Source organism: Zea mays, chromosome 5, assembly GCF_902167145.1.
Source record: "Zea mays cultivar B73 chromosome 5, Zm-B73-REFERENCE-NAM-5.0, whole genome shotgun sequence".
NCBI lineage: Eukaryota > Viridiplantae > Streptophyta > Magnoliopsida > Poales > Poaceae > Zea > Zea mays.
In genome coordinates, this window is record NC_050100.1 from 122,862,019 (window position 1) to 122,884,411 (window position 22,393).

The 22,393-nt window shown below is 42.2% G+C and overlaps 2 protein-coding genes across 3 annotated transcripts; one reads left to right on the forward strand and one right to left on the reverse strand.

The window, feature by feature from the left end:
- Window positions 1–8,889: 8,889 nt before the first annotated feature.
- LOC103626838 (uncharacterized) lies at window positions 8,890–16,039 on the reverse strand. 2 transcript variants are annotated; one of them, XR_002262336.3, is made up of 10 exons: window positions 12,571–16,039; window positions 12,402–12,486; window positions 11,123–12,297; window positions 10,786–11,040; window positions 10,452–10,698; window positions 10,138–10,371; window positions 9,829–10,053; window positions 9,640–9,732; window positions 9,459–9,557; window positions 8,890–9,372 (listed from the first exon to the last, which is right to left on the reverse strand). XR_002262336.3 is itself a non-coding variant. In XM_008647183.4 (5 exons), exons 2-5 carry the CDS (start codon window positions 10,036–10,038, stop codon window positions 9,289–9,291), a joined length of 486 nt encoding a protein of 161 aa, XP_008645405.1. In that variant the 5' UTR covers window positions 10,039–10,053; window positions 10,138–10,443; the 3' UTR covers window positions 8,890–9,288. The 2 variants fall into 2 exon arrangements, 1 of the variants encoding a protein (XP_008645405.1); XM_008647183.4 differs by lacking the exons at window positions 10,452–10,698; window positions 10,786–11,040; window positions 11,123–12,297; window positions 12,402–12,486; window positions 12,571–16,039 and having other exon boundaries at window positions 10,138–10,443.
- A 596-nt stretch (window positions 16,040–16,635) lies between these two features.
- Window positions 16,636–21,941, forward strand: LOC103626839 (protein MONOCULM 1). Its single transcript, XM_008647184.2, has 2 exons — window positions 16,636–18,806; window positions 21,490–21,941. Exon 1 carries the CDS (start codon window positions 17,016–17,018, stop codon window positions 18,264–18,266), a length of 1,251 nt encoding a protein of 416 aa, XP_008645406.1. The 5' UTR covers window positions 16,636–17,015; the 3' UTR covers window positions 18,267–18,806; window positions 21,490–21,941.
- Window positions 21,942–22,393: the final 452 nt, after the last annotated feature.

The following is a 22,393-nucleotide window of genomic DNA, read 5'->3' on the forward strand; positions in this document are numbered from 1 at the left end:
GGAAAGGATTACAATAACATAATTTACATTCATAAGAAAAATATAGAAAGAGTGGTTATTACATATCCGGGTACTTGAGTGCGTAAACTTATTATTACATCACAGGAAGGCAAAACACCTTCCCCAAATAAAACTTAGTTTTCATCCTCCTGCTTGGGAACCACCTTGGAACAGAAACAGCAGAACTCAGCCATTTCATCACCTACAACATGGGTTTAGAAACCCTGAGTACGGAGTGTACTTTTGCAAGTCTTACCCATCAAAGGAAAAAGACTCTCAAGGATATGATGGCCTTTAGGAATCAAGGTAAAGCTTATCAAGATTCATAGACTCCTTTTTGCAGAAAAGCTTACTATGAGTGAATCCTTAAAAATTTATTTTTACTTATCAGGTTAAGTAGCTACCTACATCTAGATTTCTTTCTACTCTAGATCAAGCAGTTGGCCTATACTAACCATCTTTTATCATCCCTTCAGTTCACTTGATGCTACGTGTAGGGCAGTGACCAAGTCTTTATTTCTGAGAAGTAACGGCGATCCAAATCGATTAATACCCAGCTGGGGATCTCCAACCACACGACATATGTAGCACTTAACCCTTGCATATGTCAACTTGCACTAGGGTTTCTCAAGACCAGAATGGGTTCACGCCAACCGAGAGCACAAATACTCCACCGTCCAGCCTCTTGACACAGAGGGTACATGCTACTCTCGCCATCCCTTCACTCCCATTGCGTGGTGGCCTTTCTAGTATTGGTCCGACCGAGGCAAAGCTTACCCATGACGAGGCATGTGGCCAGTTAAAAGGTCCTCGATCATCAAGCCTACATCGGCTCGGTCCTTAAGTGACTCAAACGGAGACACTGCACTGAGACTCTTCTCGTGCAAGTCACCCACCCGGTCTCGTCTTTTTTACTTAAAACCCCAAAGTTTGGTACCTGGTAGAGGTACTCTTTTCAGATGTTGAACCCATCACGGCCATGATGGATTCACCATCATAATTCTTTTATTTGTAAAACTTCCCATCTAGTGTGAAGTATCACCTTTTGTTTTAAAACAAAACATTTTGTTTCTAAAGCAAGGCTAAGCATCAGAAAACTAGTTTGTTTAAATCAGGTAACAAGGAATGGTAATCAATTTTCCAAGGAAGGGAATGCATCAATTGTTTAGCACACAACTCCTATCACCTAATGCATCAAACAAGGTGATAAAGTTTTTAAAACAACAAGGAAAAAGGATAATGCACCGGGGCTTGCCTTGTGTTGCAGGAGGATCTGGTTCCACACCGCAGATGTCGAAGTAAAAGTTGTTCTCCGCTGGAGGATTCTGAGTCTGGGAGACAACCTCATCTTCTACTACGGTTTCTTCCTCATGTTCTATACATGATAATACATGTACATGAATGCTTATGCTATGTCATGAGTATGCAATTACAAAATAAAAATATAACAAGTTACATCTTGAATACAACTTTCCTTCATGGTACAAACTAATCACTAAGGTTTTCTAATTAGATATTCCATTAGGATTAGTATTAAGTAATTAACCCTATGAGGCTAGTTATTTGGTTTTTAATCAAACGGTGTTCAAATCCTTTCAAACATCACTCAATGGCTCTAATCATCATATTAAGCTTACTTAAAAAGTTTTATGATTTTTGGAATTACTAAACTATTTCAAAAATTCTAAAAGGCTTGGTTTAAGTATCTTTAAATGCTACACAATTCCAGGTTTGGGATAAAAATCTTGGAAGTATTTTTATTAAATACTACTTGATTTTAGGAATCTAGCAAAATTAGGTATCATGATTTTATTAATTTTCTACAAATTTCCCAAGTTGGTAACAAAAAGAAAAGGAAAACTGATGAAGAGCACCAGGCCGAATTCGGCCCTGCGAATCCAAGCCCACACCGAAGTCGCGCGCGCCCGCGACCGCGCTGGCGGTTTTGCGCCGAGGTCCCTGTTGTTTCGAATATCCAGTAAAGAGTCCATGGTACTATTTACGTGTCTCACTGACAGTTTCACCCAAGCCCTCCTACTTCTATTTCTTCACGGTGCTAGGTCCCCGACAACGACGCGCTCGCCGCCGGCCACCCCTCGCTGGGACTCGCTTCAAACGGCAATGACCATCGAATCCGAGCATCAAATCATCATCCCTTATCCAAGATGACCCTAATCCATGTACTAATTGGGCTAATCTGACCCGAGATCCCCCCTGTCCACAACGACGGTGAACACCGAGGATCGACAAAGTTGTTCCCGTCGATCCAGCACGGTAGTGTTCAAATTGGGAGTACGATAAGCTTCAGTAACTCACCAGGACTCAAGGACGACGGTCAGGAAGATGGGTGAAGGAACAGAGCAGTGGGTCGACGGAGGGAGTGTCCACGGCAGCGTTTTCGGCGACGATGTGGTGTTCTAGGAGTTCTGTGGCAGTAGTATTCAATCAGCCGGCACGATAAGCAACTAGAGGCTAAAGGCATACCGAAACAAGGATTAAATGGGTATGAACTAACCCGAGTGAGGCTGGCCACGGACGGGTTCTTTATGGCGGCAACGATGATCATTTCCGGGAAAAATCCTATGACTATGAGCTATGGTGAACGAGGGAAGGTGTTTGCAGGTGGAATGGATGCGCGACAGAGAGGAGGAGTTTGCAGGTGGAATGGTGCCACCTCCTTTGAACTAGGTTTAGGTTTTGGTGCCACCTCCTTTGAACTGCCATCCCATTGGTACAAAATGGGTTTTCAAAAACAAACAGAGTGAGGATGGGTTGGTAGTGAGAAACAAGGCAAGGTTCGTTGCACAAGGGTTTTGCCAAAAGGGGGTATTGATTTTGAGTAAATATTTGCCCCTATTGCCCATTTAGAAGCCATAAGAATCCTTCTAGCTTTGGCTGCCTCGAAGGGTTTTAAACTTTTCAAATAGATGTCAAAAGTGTTTTTCTCAATGGGTATATAGAGGAAGAGGTTTATGTGTGGCAGCCCCCTGGTTTTGAGAGTTCCAAGTTTCCAAACCATGTTTTTAAACTCCAAAAAGCTTTGCATGGTTTGAAACAAGCCCCTAGAGCCTGATATGAATGTTTGAAACCTTACTTATGCAAAGGGTTACAAAATGGGCTCTATTGATAAAACTCTTTTTCTCCTTAAGCATAGCAATGACACTCTTTTAGTTTAGATATATGTGAATCATATCATTTTTCGTGGTTCTTCTCATGTCCTTGTTTCCAAGTTTTCAGATACTATGAGTAGGGAGTTTGAGATAAACATGATGGGAGAACACAACATCTTCCTTGGGCTGCCAATCAAGCAGACCTAAGATGGGATTTTTGTGCACCAAGGCAAATACACAAAGAATGTCTTGAAGAAGTTTGACATGGTTGAGGCCAAGCCTCTTTCGACGCCCATGTCCACCATGACAGATCTGGATGCTAATGAGGACAGCGATCCCATGGATCAACAGGAGTACATGAGCATGATCGGCTCCCTCTTGTACCTAATCGCGACGAGGCCAGACATACACTTTGCAGTGTGTCTGTGCACTCGATTCTAGGCTTCCCCACACATTTCTCATAGACAGGTTATCAAATGGATCATGAGGTACCTACATTTCACTCCTAAGTTTGGCTTATGGAATTCTTCTTTGTCTGTTCTATCTTTGTGCGGTTATTCAGATGCTGATTTTGTGAGATGTCGCTAGGATCACAAGTCCACCTCTAGGACTTGTATGTTTCTAGGTTCCACCCTGGTTTCTTGGGCTTCTTGCAAACAGTTTAGCGTTGTCCAGTCTACCACAAAGGTTGTTTATGTTGCTGCCATTAGTTGTTGCTCGCAATTGCTTTGGATGATGGCTACTTCGAGGGATTTTGGCTTGGCGCTTTCTCATATGCCTCTGCTTTGTGATAGCACGAGTGCCATTAGCATTGCCAAAAATCGCGTGCTACATTCTAAGACCAAACACGTCGATGTTCACTTTCATTTTCTCAGAGATCATTATGAGAAAGGGGACACTGATATTCATCATGTTGATACCCACAAGCAGGTTACAGATTTCCTCACAAAACCCCTTGACCAGTCCACTTTTGCACAATTGCAATGGAAGTTGGGTAAGTGTTTTCCCTTTTAGATGAGGATTTTCTTTTTGCTTTTTCTTGCATCTTTCTACCTTTTCATTCTTCTTTGTAGTTTTGTAATATCTCTCCATTTGCATATCATCATGTATATTATTGACCTTCACTTGTATATTTGTTAGAATGTGACTATGCTTTTTGTAGTATGTTCCTTGTGTACATGATGATGCTATGGCAAGCTTAGGCTCTTTTTGCCCATTTTCATAATTGTGAACTTTATTATTACTTGTGAAATCCAAAATTGTTCACCATTGATATTTGTACCTAGCATGTGTAGGATGAATTGAGATCCTCTCTGTTGTCACTAGTATGCTAGGTGGCTATGTCTCGTACTTTGAGTCAATCATTGTCTTGATACATTAATTCTGTGCTAAAATCTGAATCAAGGTAAGTTAAAATTAGAAATCAAGATGGGTTTGCCTTTGTCACCACATCACTGTATCGAGACTGCTCCTATTTGCACTTTTAGAAGAACTTGAGCACTATAGTGGATGATCGAAACCGCTGTCTTTAGCTTCTGATTGCTTTTCTGCATAGACTACACCGAGTTGAAAAGTTAGACAATGACAATGCTTACAACCTCTCGCGTTGACATTCTTTTAAGTAAAACTTGTAATTCACTGCAAACTCCAAAAATTTAATTGTTTCAAGATTTCAAATCTGTTTAGCATGATGAGTGACCTTTGTTTGGGGTAGTTCACTGTGTATACCTTTGTCTAGCACTTGGTTGATTTCCTGCTTACTCTATGACTAGTGTTGTTTTAGTGGTAAACTTTTCTTTTGACATGCTTAAAATTGAATCAAAATGCTTATTCTTCACATATCATGTACATATGATAAGTTTGAGCATCGTTAGCACGTGCATTTATTATTGCATGCATCGCACAACACTACTTAGATCATCTTTGCACTCTAGTTGCTATACTCCTAAAGCTCTAGCATTATTTGCATTTTTCTGCATTCTCCTTTTGATCCTTGCATTCCCTCAGGGTTTGGGGGCTGAATTTCATGCAAGGGGGAGAGTTTTTTTGTTTTGGGGCAATCTCTTAGAGATGTGCATTTGTGCAAGATTTTGGTGAGTTCTTCTTGTATACATATTTTTATGAGGATGTCTTGCTTTATTTGAGGTTTTTTAGATGTGCTTCAGCGAGAGACACTTTTGTCAGGGTGAGTTTTTGAGCCATTCAGGAGCTCTTCCTAGTTGTGTTGAGCCTCTTTTTGAAGGAACTAGCTTTGATTTTAGCTTTTGTGTAGATTTTGTGCTCTGATTTGGTTTTGGCCGCTGGCTAGTGGTGTTGAGCCCCTTTCTGCCTCTTCTTGAGGACTAGCCGTTTTCTTGCTTAGTCGTGTTGAGCCATTGACCATTTCTTTGGGGACCAAGCTTTGCTCACTCTATATGACTTGTTTGGCTTGTATCCATTTTTTGGTCATTCAGGTGAGTTTCTCTTCTTCTTCCTATTTCTGCTAATATATGCTCATGAGGTGGTGTTGATAATCCACTCATCAAGGGGCAGATTGCAAACACAAGGTTCACTTGTCTATTGTGGTTCGAGTTGATGATGAGTGATTGTAAATGGGTAGCGTCTTGGGTTGATTCATGGACTAACCGAGGCATGAGTTATTATGTTGTACAACCATGTCTCTCGGCTTGTGGTGTGCAGGTGTGGAGCACAGGGATAATGGTAAACGTCAAAGGTGAAGGTCATGTGGGTTCGTGCTGATGGACCGGGAGCGGTGAAGGACGAGCGCTGAGGCTTGACTGAAGGACCAAAGTGTCTAGGTGACAAGCTGCAGTGGCTAACACCTGGTACACGCACCGACGCGAAGACATGGCAGAGCGAGCTATGTTGCCATCGCAGTTAAGGATTGGCGGGACACGTGTCTAGGACGTGAGGGACGCGTATGTGGTGTGCTACTCACGGGGGTTTCGATGGTTGAGCTGCAAAACCACCCAGTTGTTGGTTTTGTTGAGTTTGAGTCTCAAAACTCGGTGGTGGCGGTTCCGGTGGGAATCGAAGGCAGCACATGGCATCGTCACAAAGGTTGTGTTGAGGTGAAGCAACTTCATGTGGAGCGTGTGGCCATTAGTTCAAGATCCAAGGAGTCGATCCATTTTGTCCCCGGCGGACCGATACCCTTTAGGAAGTTGAATGATGTTTTTACGATATGGTTTGCTTTAACAGTCTCAGGCATGGCTGAAGATCGTGAATGGATGTACAATGGATGGGGTAGGAATGGGCATCATTCTGATGAGTGGGTAGCCAAGACCAAATATTTTGTGGATCATGTTTTCTCCTTGTCATTAACTAGCACTGTCAGATGCCCTTCTAGACGACACGAAAATAGTATATTCTTTAATAAGGAAAGAGTTAGGCTAGATCTCTATCAGTTTGGATTTATGCGCCGTATATGAGGTTTGGAAACATCATGGTGAGGTATTACCCAACCATAATGTAGATAAGGAGGAGAACAATGATTGGGTTGGCGGTGATTGGATGCATGAGATGCTAGATTTGTTATGTCCAGAGTTAAACCTAAGCTCCAAGGATCCTCCCACACCAGAGGTTTCAAGATTTTTTAGGCTAATAAACGACTCTGAAGAGCCATTGCATTAACACACATATGTGAGTATACTCGCTTTTGTGACCTGGCTCATGGCCATTAAGTCCAAATACTTTTTCTCGAACAACTTTTACAATGAGATTTTAAAGTTATTTGGGGATGTGCATGCAAAGCCCAATAAGTTGCCTAAAGACATGTATCATTCAAAGGAAATTATCAAAGGTCTCAAGATGGATTATGAAAAGATTGATGTGTGCAAAAATAATTGTATGCTTTTCATGAAGGAGCATGCAGGAGAGAAAAAACGTCTGAAATGTGGACAATATAGATTTGTGGAAGTTGATAATCATGAGGGTGACAAGGTGATGACAGATGTTGCACATAAGCAGCTTCGCTACTTGCCACTAACTCCTCGAGTGAAACAGTTGTTTCTATCAAAAAAATCTGCCATGCACATGCGATGGCATAAAAAGGTGTCCGTAAGAACGATGAGCTAATGGTGCACCCTTCAGATGGGGATGCTTGGAAGGCTCTCGACATGTTTGATCTAGACTTGTTGTTGAACAGAGAACTGTTTGAATCGGTCTCGCGACCGATGGCTTCACACCTTTTGGCCAAATGGCATCATCATACTCATGTTGGCTTGTGTTTGTTATTCCATACAACCTTCCACCTTCTCTTTGTATGAAGTATGAGTTTATATTTCTTTGCTTGATCATACCTGGTCCGGACAATCCTAGAAAGAAACTCAATGTCATGTTAAAACCCATGATTGAAGAGTTGAAGGAGCTTTGAAAAGGAGTCAAAGCATACGATGTTTTTAAAAAACAGATATTCAAACATCGAGTCGTGTATTTGTGATCAGTTGGAGTACACATGGTAGATTGACATGTCCGTATTGCGGTTCAGATACAGATTGCTTCTGTCTTGCTCATGGTGGAAAGATCACTTACTTCGGTTGTCATCAACGCTGGTTGCCCAGGAAACACCCCTTTAGGAGCGACAAGAAAAATTTTATAAAGAACACCATGGTCACGAAAGGACAACCAAAATGTCTGAACGTAGCAGAAATTTATGCTCAGCTAAACAACCTTGTCCTAAATGAAAAAGGGGACAAGTACCAAGGATTCGGAGTGGACTACAACTGGACACATATATGTGGTCTGCGGGAGCTCCCTTATATGCCATCATTGATTCTTGTGCACAACATTGATATCATGCACCAAGAAAGTAATATTGCCGAAACCCTGATACACACCTGCATGAATTTAGAAAAAAACAAAGGACAATCTGAAAGCTCGAAGAGATCTAGCAATGCTTTGTGACCGACCAACCCAAGTGCTCAATGACAACGACAAACTGCCACATGCCTTGTTCTGTCTTACCTCTAAGGACAAGATCAAGGTGATGAGATGGATGAAAAAAAAATTTCTGATGGTTATGCCGCGGGCTTGAAAAGAGCTATGAATTTGAAAACTGGAAAACTAACTGGTGATACCAGCACCAGGAGGAGCTTTTGCAGGGGAGGGAGCTACTACAGAGGATGTTAGTTTGACAAACAATTCATTTGAAAAGTGGTCAAGTTAAAACTGTTGTTATTAATGAATTCTTCTTTCTTTCAGACTCCAAACCAGATAGACGACTTCGTAAACAACTTCTTCGCTTCTGGAGGTAGTGGCCACAACTCAAACGACTTCAATATGTGATCAATTGACTCTTGTGGCACAACAGGAGAAACATGTTTTAACCACGGGATATGTGGTCGTTAAAAGTCCATATGTGGTCGTTAAAAGTTTGTAACGACCACAAAAATGTGGTCGTCGATGGTCGTTAAAAGTCCCGTCGTTAATTGTAATAACGACCACATGAGGATTCCGGTCGTTACATGATTAACAACGACATATGTGATTGTCGTCAATTATACAGTATTAACGACCACAATTATCAAAATAACGATGACATTTTTCATTGTTAATAATTGTGTACAGGCTACCATTATTCATTAACGATCATATTTGTAACCTTTAGCGACCACATATGACACATTAACAACCAAGTTTTTAGTTCTAACATCCATGTATGGAGCATTAACGACCAAATTTATTTCTTCTACCAGCCATTTTTGAAACATCAACAACTACATTCTTCTACATGACACCCATGAAACATTAATAAACGACATCTTTCTGCTTCCCTGTATTAAACAACAATGACCATTCAATTTCACATTGAGATGCACCAATGAACCATTTGTAGCTTGTATATATGTCGGTGGTAATCTGATTATTACATATAATAAATCCAGTATCACGTATTTATCCAATGGTATAAAAGTTGTAAGTATTCATATCACTCAAACTCTACTCAAATCAAGATTTCTATGCTAATTACTACTTATTTGTTTCTTCAACTCTGCCCACTCCTTTTCCATTTGGCTTACACGGCTGTTTGTAGCCCGATTTTCTTCTCAAAGCTCTCTGTTCTCCTCAAGCATTGCTCGTTTCTCATCCTCCGACTGTTTCAGCTTCTAGACTTACTAACAGATGGACTTCGAAGATGTCTTGCTTTCACTCCACCATCATATCCAATGATATGGTCCTACCGTTTTGAAGGGAAGCACTTGTCCATAAGTTGTGCATTGGAAAGAGAAGGATCCGATAACATTTGTTCCTGAATTTGTGCCTAGAATTCAATAAACACTTAACTTAGCAGCTTTCATTATGATACAATAGCAAATAGCAAAAACACATATTATTGTATAAGCTTACATGCTTGCTGGAGGACTCAGAATCAATAAAATTGTCACCCTTTGTGTGAGTCATAAAAAATAAGGCATCCAAAGCTAGTGGATTATTATCCTTGCCGCCCTAGTACAACATAATGTAATCATAATCGATAAGTAGTATGAAAAACTAATTAGGTTGTTCAGATTGGTTAACAAATCCTTACATTGTCATAAATCACTTTCCTGAATGGTTTGCTGCCACTGTGATGAAGGATTGTCAAATTGGATCGGTTTCTAGAATTTCTCTTGCTCTTTGCCTAGAATATCATGAGGAATTACATGAAATGGATACTAACAACATAATCAGAGGTAAAAAATAAATTGTTGCACTATGCAGTAATAGGATAACTTACAATGAATTCCTTACTGCAAAAATGCTCTTTGACCAACCACTCCCAATCAGCTTGTGCAAAATCATTCAGACAATTCTTAATGGCTTGCTGCATATTCTTTGTCGGCTTGACATAGTGTCGACTTAAGTCACCGCGCCAATTGTTCCACAAATCCCTAGCATGCTCCATGATGTCATTTTTGTAGACATCAATTTCAATGTTTTCATCCATGTTTTCAAACTTGTCCTGAATAATCAGCAAGCCGAAGCGAACATAAATGTACTACCTTTTTAGGATGAAACAACAGGGAACAGTACTATGAAAACATACCTTGACTGCAGCAAAAATATGTTTTAGAGATGTCTCAGTAATGTCAGTCCACTTCTTTACTCTCACAAGGGTAATACTAGGATCACGAACGATTCTACATATGTGTCGTGCGAATGTTGTACAAAGAGCACGGTTGTTGTAGAACGTTACTTTAATTTTTTTCTCCAAGCTTTAGTTTAGCAAGTTTTTTACATTTGTTTTTGCCACGGCCCCTCTTCTCTTCAGTTCTATCAGCTGAAACATTTATACTTCAACTATTAGTTGTGTTCCTATACCTAAAAGAGAAAAATGAAAACTGTGTAAATTAATCATACCTTTTTTGTAGCATTCACAATGTTTTCGGCATTGGATGCCCTGGTACAGTCCCTCCCCTCCTCAAAGTTTTCAGAATTGGGTGCCCTGGCACTGTCCCTCCCTTCTTCATAATCATCCCTTCTGGTGTGTGAATTAAGCACACCATTTTTGTAGCATTCATTAAGTCTTCAGCATTAGATGCTCTGGCACAGTCCCTCCTATCTTCAAAATAATCCCTTCTGCTTGTTGGAGCATCCTGGTTCATGGCTGCAGGGCATGTGGAATAATTTTCAATGACTTAGAAAAAATGAAATATCAATTTATTGGTCATGTACTAAGTTATCAGGTCCTCACATTTTGACTTCTTTGGATGTCTCTCCTTATTCAGGAATCTTTTTTTTGGAAATATAAGTTCTTCTCCCTTGCTGTCATGTTATTCACTATGTTTTCATCTTCAGAGTACTCATTTTCAGAGTACTCATTTTCATATTCAGAATCATGTTCACTTTCATCATCTGAATCATACATAGGCTCGCCAGTGACCCTATATATTAATCTTCAGTCCCCATTTTTTGCTTTCAAGATTCACACATTCATCTTCTAAATTATCTGCAATGTCTATATTGTTAGTAACTCAAAATTGGCATACAGAAATTACAAGTATGTTCGATATGACTGTAACAAGCAGTACCATATTCTACTTTTGGTTGGTTAACATTGCCCATAGCTTTCATAGCTCGCTTTCTAGACGAACTCTCATTGTTTGTTCCTATGCCTATATTGGGGTTTGGATAGGACCTTTTCGCATGTTGTTGACGAAGCAATCCTGGGCTGATGAAGTGTGACCTTGGAGGGGATCTCACATTTCCATACTTGCTTTGCATTGCTATAGCCTACATAGATAACAAATGCACAAAAAATTAAATTAAAAGGATGTTGCCCTAATTTTTATAGAAAGCAACAAAACTATAAACTAGTTCAGTATAGGAAAACAAGAACAATGGTAAGCTATGAATAGAAGCAAGAAAACAGATTAATGGCAAGATAGAAATATAAAAACAACTATTGATGCAAGGATGTGGTTGATACAAAAATATTGATGCAATGGTCATACATAAGCTGCATTATAAGGAGGCACGTGGCTGCACCTCAAGGAGACAATAAAAAAATGGCTATAAAAACTAGTTCATACATAAGCTGTCAATATAAAAAACAAATATTGATGCAATGGTCACAGATTTCATATCCTAAGATATGGAAACAAAATTCATAACAATATTTCCTATTTCCACTCAAGGATGTGGTTGAAGGACATTCATCATGTGTCTTCCTCTGCATTGGCATCCTCATCTTCAACGTCTTCATCATCTGAAACGTCGGCTACATCATATGTGTCACGTGGCTGCATTTTGACAACCAAGTGTCATCCTTTGATCATATTGTCTTTAACAAAAAAGACTTGAGAAGCTTGGCTAGCTGATACAAACGACTCATCTATTCGAAGGAGGCACTTAAAATTGACACTAACAAGTCCATATGTATCCTTCTTTATTCCTCTCTTTTTATTGAATATGTCAACCCACTTGCAATGAAATAATGGCACACGTCTTCCACCAAGAAATTGAAGCTCAATTATCTCTATTAATACACCATAATATTCAGCATTGTCATCAGTTGTATTCTCTTCTAAAAAACAGCCACCCCACTATTTTGTGTGCAGCGATTTCTATCACGAATCTCTATACGATATCTGAATCCATTGATGTCATAGCCTGCAAAACATGTTGTGTTTTGCAAAGGGCCCCGAGACAATGATAGAAGGTCATCCATTTTTTCACTTGTATCATGTTCATACAAATTATGGATCTGCAAGGTGAAAGTATATCAAACATATACACAATATAAGTTAAGCATTGAATAGAGTCAACAGTCTGAATTGAAGCACTGAACCACCGAATAAAATATGTTACCTTCTCCCTGAACCATTTAATAAACTTATTGTTCCAGGAGGATGTAAATTGCAGCAATGAAGAGCCCTCACCGCTGCTGTACTCACTGCACAAAAAAATATCAGCACCAACATTAGAATAGGAAGTCAAACGAAAATATGTAAAAATCTGATGTGTCAAAAAGGATTACCTAATAAATGGTTGCACCTCGTCGCAATTCCTGAGAACATATATATGAGCCTGTTGTAACTCAAGAAACTCAAGACCTCGAGTCTTGTGAGCACCAAGTGGCCTTCCCGTGCAAGAAAATATTGGTAAACAAAACTTTTTATAGTTTGATGCATCATTGATTCGTCCAGGTCGATTGTGTACTGTCTCTACATCATCCAAGTACCTCGAACACAACATAATAAACTCATATGCAATATAACCCTCTGCTATGGATGCCTCTGGGTGAGCCATATTTCGAACTAGAGATTTCAGAAATTTTATATATCTCTCAAACTGGGACATCCAACGATACATTGTAGGTCCACCAATTAGAGCCTCATAAGCTAAATGAATAGGCAAGTGCATCATGCTAACGAAAAATGAGGGTGGGAATTCCTTTTCCAATTTACATAAAGTGGTGGCTATAAGAGGCTGCAGTTGCTCTAACAGTTCAATTGATAATGCCTTTGAGTTCAGTTCTCGAAAAAAATAAGAAAGTTCAAGTAAAGGCTCATAAATATTATTTGGTAAAAATCCACGCAGAGCATAAGGGAGTATATGATTTGACATGACAATCATGGGTCTTTGTTCCTGAAAGTTTCCCCTCCTTCAAATTCACAAGTCTACTAATATTGGAAGAAAAACCATCTGGAACCTTCAAGTCCTTAAAAAATGTAATACTGATTTCTTATCCATTTGAGACAAAGCATAATCTGCTTGTGGCATAACATATTTTCCACCATCTTCAACAGGATGCAAATGTGGCTTTAAATTCATTTCTTTCAAATCAAGATGAGATTTATCGTTATCCTTTGTTTTGCCTTTTATGCCCAAAACAGTTTCAATAATACAATCACATATGTTCTTCTCTATATGCATCACATCTAAATTATGCCTCAGCAGAAGTGTTTTGCAATATGGCAATTTAAAAAATATGCTCTTCTTAGTCCAATTATCCCCCTCTCATCGTGTGAAATCTTAGTCTTCTTGCTCTTATCCTTGGACAAAATAATCCCCTCCAGATCGTCCACTTGATGCAGCACTTCATCTCCAGTTAAGGGTTCCGCTGGGCTACGTACTTCTCTAGTTCCATCAAATGAGGCTTTGTCATTTCTCCATCGGTGACCTTTAGGCAGAAAGCGTCTATGACCCATGTAACAAAATTTTCGACCGTTTGGTAACCACAACGAACAAGTTTCTTTGTGGCAAATTGGACATGCTAGCTTTCCCTTGGTGCTATATCCTGACAGATTTGCATAAGCTGGGAAATCATGGACTGTCCAAAGAATGGCTGCTCTGAGAGTAAAATTTATCTTTTTGATGAATCATATGTGTCAACACCCTCCTCCCAAAGCTCAATCAATTCATCAATTAATGGTTGCAGGTAAATATCAATCGCATCCCCAGGTTCTTCCCGTCCAGGAATCAACATGGAGAGGATTACATTATGTTGCTTCATACACATCCAAGGAGGTAAGTTCAGCGGGATGAGAAATATAGGCCAAATGGTATGAGATAATCGGATGTTAGAAAATGGTTGGAAACCATCAGCAGCAAGGCATAGCCTGATATTACGAGGGTCAGATGCAAAAGAAGGGTGCAGCTCATCAAAATTCTTCCATGCTTTGGAATCTGCTGGATGCCGCATCACTCCATCGTCCGCTCTACCATCACTATGCCATGTCAAGAAAGTAGCTATTCTTCGAGACATGTACAATCGTTGTAGCCTTGGTTTCAGAGGGAAATAACGTAAAGTTTTTTCAGGGATTTTTCCCTTTTCCTGACTACTTGTTTTCACCTGAATGCTTGTCTTGCTTCCATCTTGACCTTCCACATATCTTGCAAAAATCAGCCATTGCTTCTTCTTTCCAATACAACATACAATCATTCTTACAAGCATCAATTTTTTTGTAACTAAGCCCTAGTTCATTAATAGTCTTTTTTGCATCATAGTAAGAGCTTGGCAAAGTAGAGTTATTAGGTAAAAAGTCCTTCAGAAGTGTATCTAGTAAATCTGTGAAGGTCTTATTACTCCACGTTCCCATATTCTTAACATTAAGTAACTTTACAAGCGCAGATAATTTAGTGGTATTGGATCCATGATAAAGAGGTCTGTTCAAGTCACTAAGCAAATTATAAAACTTCATAGCTTCCCCATTTGGTTTCTCTTCAAAAAAATCACTAGAAGATGGGTCTGCCATTGTGTCACTTCCGGGGAGGTTATTCTGAGGGAATAGATCCTCCATCAGCTCCTGCATTCCATCAGCAGATTCATCGTCATCTTCCACTTCTAAATCATTCTCATATTCTCCCAAAATTTCCCCATGATGATACCAAAAGGTGTAGCTTCTTATGATTCCATAAGCCATCAGATGTGAATACACAACCTCACAAGACAAGTTGTATGTATTGCAACACTTTATACAGGGACACCTAATTTTACCTCCATCACCAGTCCTACTGAATGCATAATCCAAGAACTTGTTTACCCCATTCAGATAAATATCCTTTTTTGATGACATAGCATCCCAACATTCAGCACTAAGCCGATCATCAACTAGATCCATCCATGCCTTACTTGGTGCCATAAATGTAATAAAAATTGCTTATGAACTAACCTGTAGCAATAGATTGCTTTTCAACACAAATTCATATGTAATTCACTAATTAAACTTCACAACAGATTTCGGTTTGTGGCTTTACAAGATAGTTTGCAACAAAGATTTATCTACAATTCTATAATTCACAAATGCCTACAATTTTTAGTTTTCTATAATGCTTGTCTTCTATGCTTTACCTAATATATCTAATTACTGGAGCACATCAGTTTGTGGAGTGCAGCACACCTTTAATCATGATATAAGAAATTCCTATATGAACTTCACATAATGGCACAATAAGCCTCACAGTAACCTACGTATTACAAGTCACCCTAATTATTACTTCTTATTAGAAAGAAAATAAGAGCAGGAACACACCTTTGCCAAAACAAAGTGCCCTTTGAGGGTGTGCGAACTGCAGCTGGGGAGGAGAGGAGTAGGAGGAGGATGTAGTCGCCTGGGAGAGGTGATTCCAGCAGCTGCCTTCTCTGGGCGGAGGGGTGGAGGACCTGCTCACCAAGGATGGTTGAGAAAATTGCAGCGGGGCAAGAGGAGGATGTGGTCACCTGGGAGGGGAGATGCTTGCTGCTGCCTCCTACGGGCAGAGGGGGGAGGATCTTGGTGGCCGGAGAGATTAGGGATGGGTTCTCCCATTGCTGCTGCTATGAATTTCGGATCTGTGCAATGGAGGAGATCGAGAGAGGAAGGGGAGGAGATCGGGGCCTAATGAATCTGCGTATAAGCAGTTACCAAATATGCTTCGTATGAGGGAAACCAAGCCCGGGAATCTGATAATTTTTCGCGCCTTGTTTCGATTAGTTTTGGTTGTCGGTCACTCTTCGTACATATGGTTATTATACTTCATTAGCGACCAGTCTTATTTGAAAACAACGACCGTATTTTTTTCTGGTCGTCGGTTCATTGGGATGTGGCGGTGTTGTGCCTCCAACAGTCCTTACGACCACATATTTTACGTGGTCGTCTATTTTTGGTCGTCAATACTTCTTTCTCTTGTAGTGTGGTGAATTTGGTTGATGTGATAGATTCTGATGTATTGTGATGGAATTGTGAGTTTGTGGATTATAATGAATTTGTGAGGTATTTTGGTGGACTGTGATGTATTTGTGAGGACTTGTGATATTTTTGGTGAATGTGTGTAATTCCGAGAATTTTTGTTGATTTCATAATGTTATGATTATATTGTTGTTGAAAATAGTAGCTAATTTTCGACTATATTTTATGGCGGCCAGAAACCGCCGAAAATAGGTCATATGTCGCTGAAAATAGACTAATTTCGATGGATTATGACTTATTTTGGTGGCTTCCTATTATAGTGGTTGCCTAGGATTTAGAATAGCAAAATATATATACTTAAACTGAAATAAATATAATTTAGAATAAAATATTAATTAGCTAGATAGAGCTTAGATTCCCCTAAGCTCCCCCTTCCCTCTCTAACACACACACACCAGGAGGAAGCAGCCACTTGACCATTCTCACCCAAAATCCACTAGGTGCAAGAATACAGATGCACCTTGCCACCTTTCCTCTCGTCTACTAGAGAAAAGACACTTCAGGTTGCCAAGTCGACAGCCAAGCCGTTGCTAATCTCTCTCTCTCTCTCTCTCTCTCTCTCTCTGCACAAGCACGGAGGCATCTCTGTGACTCTGTGTGTCTCCGAAATCTGAATCTCCATGTTACCGCAAGCTGAGCATGTCCTGTGACACAAGCTGCTGCCCCTGCCCGTGCACATGCTACCCGGCCGGCGCAGCTATTAACCCGCCCGAGCCATGCGCCTTTGCGCCCACCGCGTCCTGACGCCGCCATGCTCGGCGCACCCGGCCACGACGGCGACGACGCCGCGGAGCGCGCGCAGGAGCAAGCCGCCGCCGCCGCAGCAGCAGCAGCCGACGATGCTCCCTCCTCGCCAAGAGGTCTCGTGGTCGCGAGCGCCGGTCTCCTCCACCGCGGCGACGTCGACGGCGCCCGGCGCGCGACGGCTGAGGTCCTGTCCACCATGGACCAGCGGGGCGACGCGGCCGACCGCCTCGCGCACCACTTCGCCCGCGCGCTCGCTCGCCTCGTGGACGACAAGGCGGCCGCCGCCGGGGGCGGCGACGTCGCCGCGGCGCCCGCGGGAGGGGCTCCGCCGCCTGCGCCCCCGGGGCCGACGGCGTACCTGGCGTACAACCAGATCGCGCCGTTTCTGCGGTTCGCGCACCTGACGGCCAACCAGGCGATCCTCGACGCCGCCGCTAGCACCAGCGGCGGCGCGCGGCGGTTGCACATCGTCGACCTTGATGCCGCGCACGGCGTGCAGTGGCCGCCGCTGCTCCAAGCCATCGCTAACCGCGCGGACCCCGCCGTCGGTCCGCTTGAGGTCCGGATCACCGGCGCTGGACCCGACCGCGACGTGCTCCTCCGCACGGGGGACCGTCTCCGCGCCTTCGCCAGCTCACTGAACCTCCCCTTCCGTTTCCACCCGCTCCACCTCCCCTACTCCGTGCAGCTCGCCGCCGACCCGAACACCGGGCTGGAGCTGCACTCGGACGAGACTCTGGCCGTCAACTGCGTGCTCTTCCTGCACAGGCTCGGCGGCGAGGGCGAGGTCGCCACGTTCCTGAAGTGGGTTAAATCCATGAACCCCGCCGTGGTGACCATCGCCGAGAAGGAAGCCAATAGCATCGGCAGCGACGACTGTTCCGATGACCTGCCGCGGCGGGTGACTGCGGCGATGAGCTACTACTCGGCCGTGTTCGACGCCCTGGAGGCGACGGTGCCGCCGGGCAGCGCTGACCGCCTCTTGGTGGAGAGCGAGGTCCTCGGCAGAGAGATCGACGCGGCGCTGACGCCGGGTCGCGTCGGCGAACACTCCTGGGGGTTCGATGCGTGGGCCTCCGCCGCGCGTACCGCCGGGCTCTCGCCTCGGCCGCTCAGCGCGTTCGCGGTGTCGCAGGCGCGGCTGCTGCTGCGGCTGCACTACCCGTCGGAGGGGTACGTCGCCGAGGAGGCACGCGGCGCGTGCTTCCTCGGCTGGCAGACGCGGCCGCTCATGGCGGTTTCGTCTTGGCAATAGACAACGTGAAGCGGCCAGCGCTGACTCTTGGACCTTGTCGTGCATACCTACCTGGTGTGCTCTTCTGCTTCGCCATGATTAATGTGGCATCGATCTTGCTGGCTACCTAAACATGGATGGCACCTGCATGCACCACTGCATTGCCGGCAACAAGCAAGGAGCCATGACACTTGTGGATCGAGTGTGGCAATCTGATCTGTTACGCGGTTGAAGAGATTTATTTGGTAAGATTTTGGATGGAAGAAGACCGCGCCCCTGCGTGCGCCCATGGATCTAGGGGGAAATGAACACTAGCCAGAGGAGAGGAGTTAAGTTACCAGCTGCTTGGCCACCACCACCATTCTCATGGATGATGGCCAAAGGCATGGCGGCTAGCTTCTCAAACTTGCAAGGTCGATACTACTTTTGGTTTAGTGCAATGGCGGATGAAGGAGGTGGAGGAAGAAGATGCGATGGCGTGCGTGATGGACACGTTGCATGGAAACGCACCATTGGGAGATCCATGCTAGGATCTTTGGCATAATTCAATTGTTCAACTTGGTAAGCCTTCCTTCAACCACTAGTTAGCTCCTACCAATTCCTTTGTTTTTTTTTCTTGTCATAATATAATATATATGCTACTATTACAAGTCTCTCTCTTTCTCTCTCTCTGCCTCACACGGTACATTTGGTGGAGTTGTTATAGTTTGCTGACCATTTTGATATGGCTATCTAATGCTGCCAATATTGTAATGGGTAAAGCGGGATATGCTCATTTGCATGCTCCTGAGAAAATTAGGTCAAGTCCCTAGATAAAGCTGATTTGTTCGCTCCCAATAATGAAGAGGATCTTGAAGTTCCTGCACACGCCTCAGTAGTGGATCGGGTCCATCTTTTTAAAAGTTTATCCTGAAAAATTTCGCTTGCTCTTCTATATATCTTGCTGTTTGTTGCGGTTGTTTGTATTATAACTAATCGTGCTTTGGCCTCCACTGGTAATAAGTTAATGCCCCATTTGGTTGGTCTTCTTATTTTACTCTGCGTAATCATCACTCTTGTGTGCTACGGAAGGCCAGCTAGCGTGCATTCCCAGCGCATACATATATATACACCGCCATGCGCATATAGTATATAGTACACATATAAAGGAAAAATGTATACAAAGCTAGTACTCTCTTGCATGTAGCTAATAATAGAGAGGTTCCCTAGCTGCCTGAGGACGAGGAGGATGTGGTTCTTGTTTTCTGCCTCATGTCGAGCACAGGCTACACAGAAATAGCACGATCCCATGCATCAGTGGCTAGTGCTGCGTGCCCTAATTCCTGCTCACTGTCCCCTCAAGCAAAATCATGGGACTTCTCAAAACCAGGCACCCCTTTTTGGTGGCCAGCCTGCAGCCCTGAATCTCTCTCCTGTTGAGTTGTCCCCTCTCGTCCTATCTCAGAGCAAAAGATCATTCTCTTTTGGATGCGTGTCTTGACTTGCGTAGGGGATCTTTGCGTGTTCGTCATTGGCACCTCACTCGATCAAAGTGAGCCATGCATGAAATTAAATGCAGCACTAGCTATAGTTTGGTACTACTTCTAGACTATATTACTGGCTGTTATATATAGATAGAAGAAGATCTTGCTCCGATCCATCGCTAGCGGCTCCATCATTCTTTGTTGCATCACGGCCACTGCATTATTATTTGGTTGGATGAAAAGGGAGAGCAAAAAGGCGACAATCATATTGTCTCCCTTCCTTCCGCTTTTGAGTGCCGTTTAGTTCCAAGCGTAACTTGAATCCTTTTTTCTTCTTTTTTTGAACAACGGAACGGAAATAGTATTTTGTAGATGTTTCAAAGCATTTCTCCACCCGAATCAGTCCTTGTGCATTGGGCAGCAAAATTTGGAAAGTCGTGGAATATAATAGAAGTTCCAAATTTTGTCTTTTTTTTTTCTTCTTTCAACGGTCGAGTCGATCGTCGTCATGTTTACATTATTGATTCTTCTTTTCGTGACGAAATAGGAAATAGCTAGGGAAAATGCCTGGAATAATACTAGTTTATTGCATTGCTTTCTTCCATCAGTATCGCGCCTTTAGTTGGTTTAATTTAAAGGCATCGCCAGCTTTAGTTTAACCAGATTAATTAATTACTAGCTATTAGTAGCTAGATATCGTATCTAATGTAGAAAGATCGACCGGGGAGATGATTTGCTATGATTCTTGAGCTCACCTATTTGTTTCCCTCATGATTCCTTTTCATTTCATCTGTAAAGCCCCAGCACTCTGGTAGGCAACATCGATCGATTCCAAGTCCTTTCAGCTGGATTGCGCATGCATTAGCAAACGTCACATTTCCCTTGCTTTTTTTTTTTTGTTTGATTGATGGTTTTTCATGCACTTTTTAGGATATATTTGAGGAATTCAATTCATTATATTTGCTCCGGCCTCTTATTCTCTTTCATCTATCGATCGAGCTTATTAAGTCGAATTTCTCTCCGAGCAATAACAAGATGAGTCAGCAATGTCGTTTTTCGCTTTAATGGTTATATATAAGCGAGTGATAATACACAGAACCGGTACCATATATATACGTTATCTATATATACATGTATTTTAACCGGAGATCGAGTATATATGGAACGGGAAAAATTAAAGACGGCAGAAAAATAAACGCAAGCAGCATACAGTTATCAGAGCTAGTACTTCTCCCATCCCCAGCTAGCTAGCTACTCGATTTAGGTGTAATGTTGAGATGTAATATCACATCACACACCCGGCGGCTCCAGCTAAGCCTAAACGTAGCTCGCTCGTTCTATCGACATCATCTGCATCGATCGATCATGCAGGATTATTGATTATTACAGAGTGAGCAAACAGTAGTAGTACGTGCAATACATATCCACCGTGTCTCTCGTGCCTTGCATTCGCTTGCTACACTCCGACTGTGCATGTAGAGACTACATGTATCCACAGAACCACCTAGCTAGTAGGGTTTGCAGTTTGGTTATTATTGACATAAACTGTTGATGGTCTTTTCCCTGCTAGCTGTTCGATCGGTTTTAATTTCTGAATCATTATTATGGTTGTTTAATTACATACTGATCTTTGTGCGTTTTATTTTAATTATTAGCTGGTCATTCTCGTGATCTGTCAAGACAACCAGACAAAATTAAGCAGGGCTGTCTTTGGTACTGAACAGTGCGTGCAGTCTGTATATATGCTTCGTTTCTTATACGGATTAAGCATGCATTTGCAGGGGCCGGCCGGGCACGACAGCCGCATGACTGCATGCATGCGCTGATGACACCCCTGAATAGGAGCGGACGGGATGATACAATAACCCACGAGATTATACTGTACTGCTTACATTGCATTGCATTGCACCCCTCAAAAATGATGCGAAAAGAGCCCACGCAGCCAAGAGACAAGAAGGCAAAGTGAGGCTCTGCATGCTTTGGCACCGCAAGAAGGCTCTGCTCTTCCTATTGATTTGTTGAATTGGAATCATGTCATTGTTCTGTTGCCGTAAGCGATATGCGCGCAACCGGCTTGAGCGTATATATGTATATCTATTTGCTTCAGATATCGCCATGCAAAAATAGCATAGTATAACTAGCTAAATTATCGTCTGCGCGTTTCAAGGTTCATGCCTCCGTAATTTTTGATCAACAATAAATATATATCGTTGGATCGGACTCGTATTTGTTAGCATTGTTTTAACCAACTCCAACAGGCTCTCTATGTTTTTCCTAATTAATATAAATAGACTTTTTTATTATTAAAAAACCCCTCAACAACATCTTGTTTAAATGGTTATCTAAATATAGTCATCTTCTATTCCGGGTTTCTCGCTAACCAAAAATAGAAAACGTGAATGACTCTATATTTCAAAAACAAGATATAGAAAAGTTGTTAAAAATTGAAAAGATATAGAAGGTGATTTTTATGCAAATGACTCTACAAATAATAATTTAGAGTGAAATTTAGAAATACACTTGGAGATACTCTTACGATCGATTTTTGTGTTTCTATAGAAATATATAAAAGAAAGTTGTTGGAACTTATACCCTTATATACAAGGGTTTTTACCTTCTAGTGGACCCGGGGATATCTGTCCCCCGCATACCCCGTGTGTGGAAACGATTCCACTACCTCTAGAC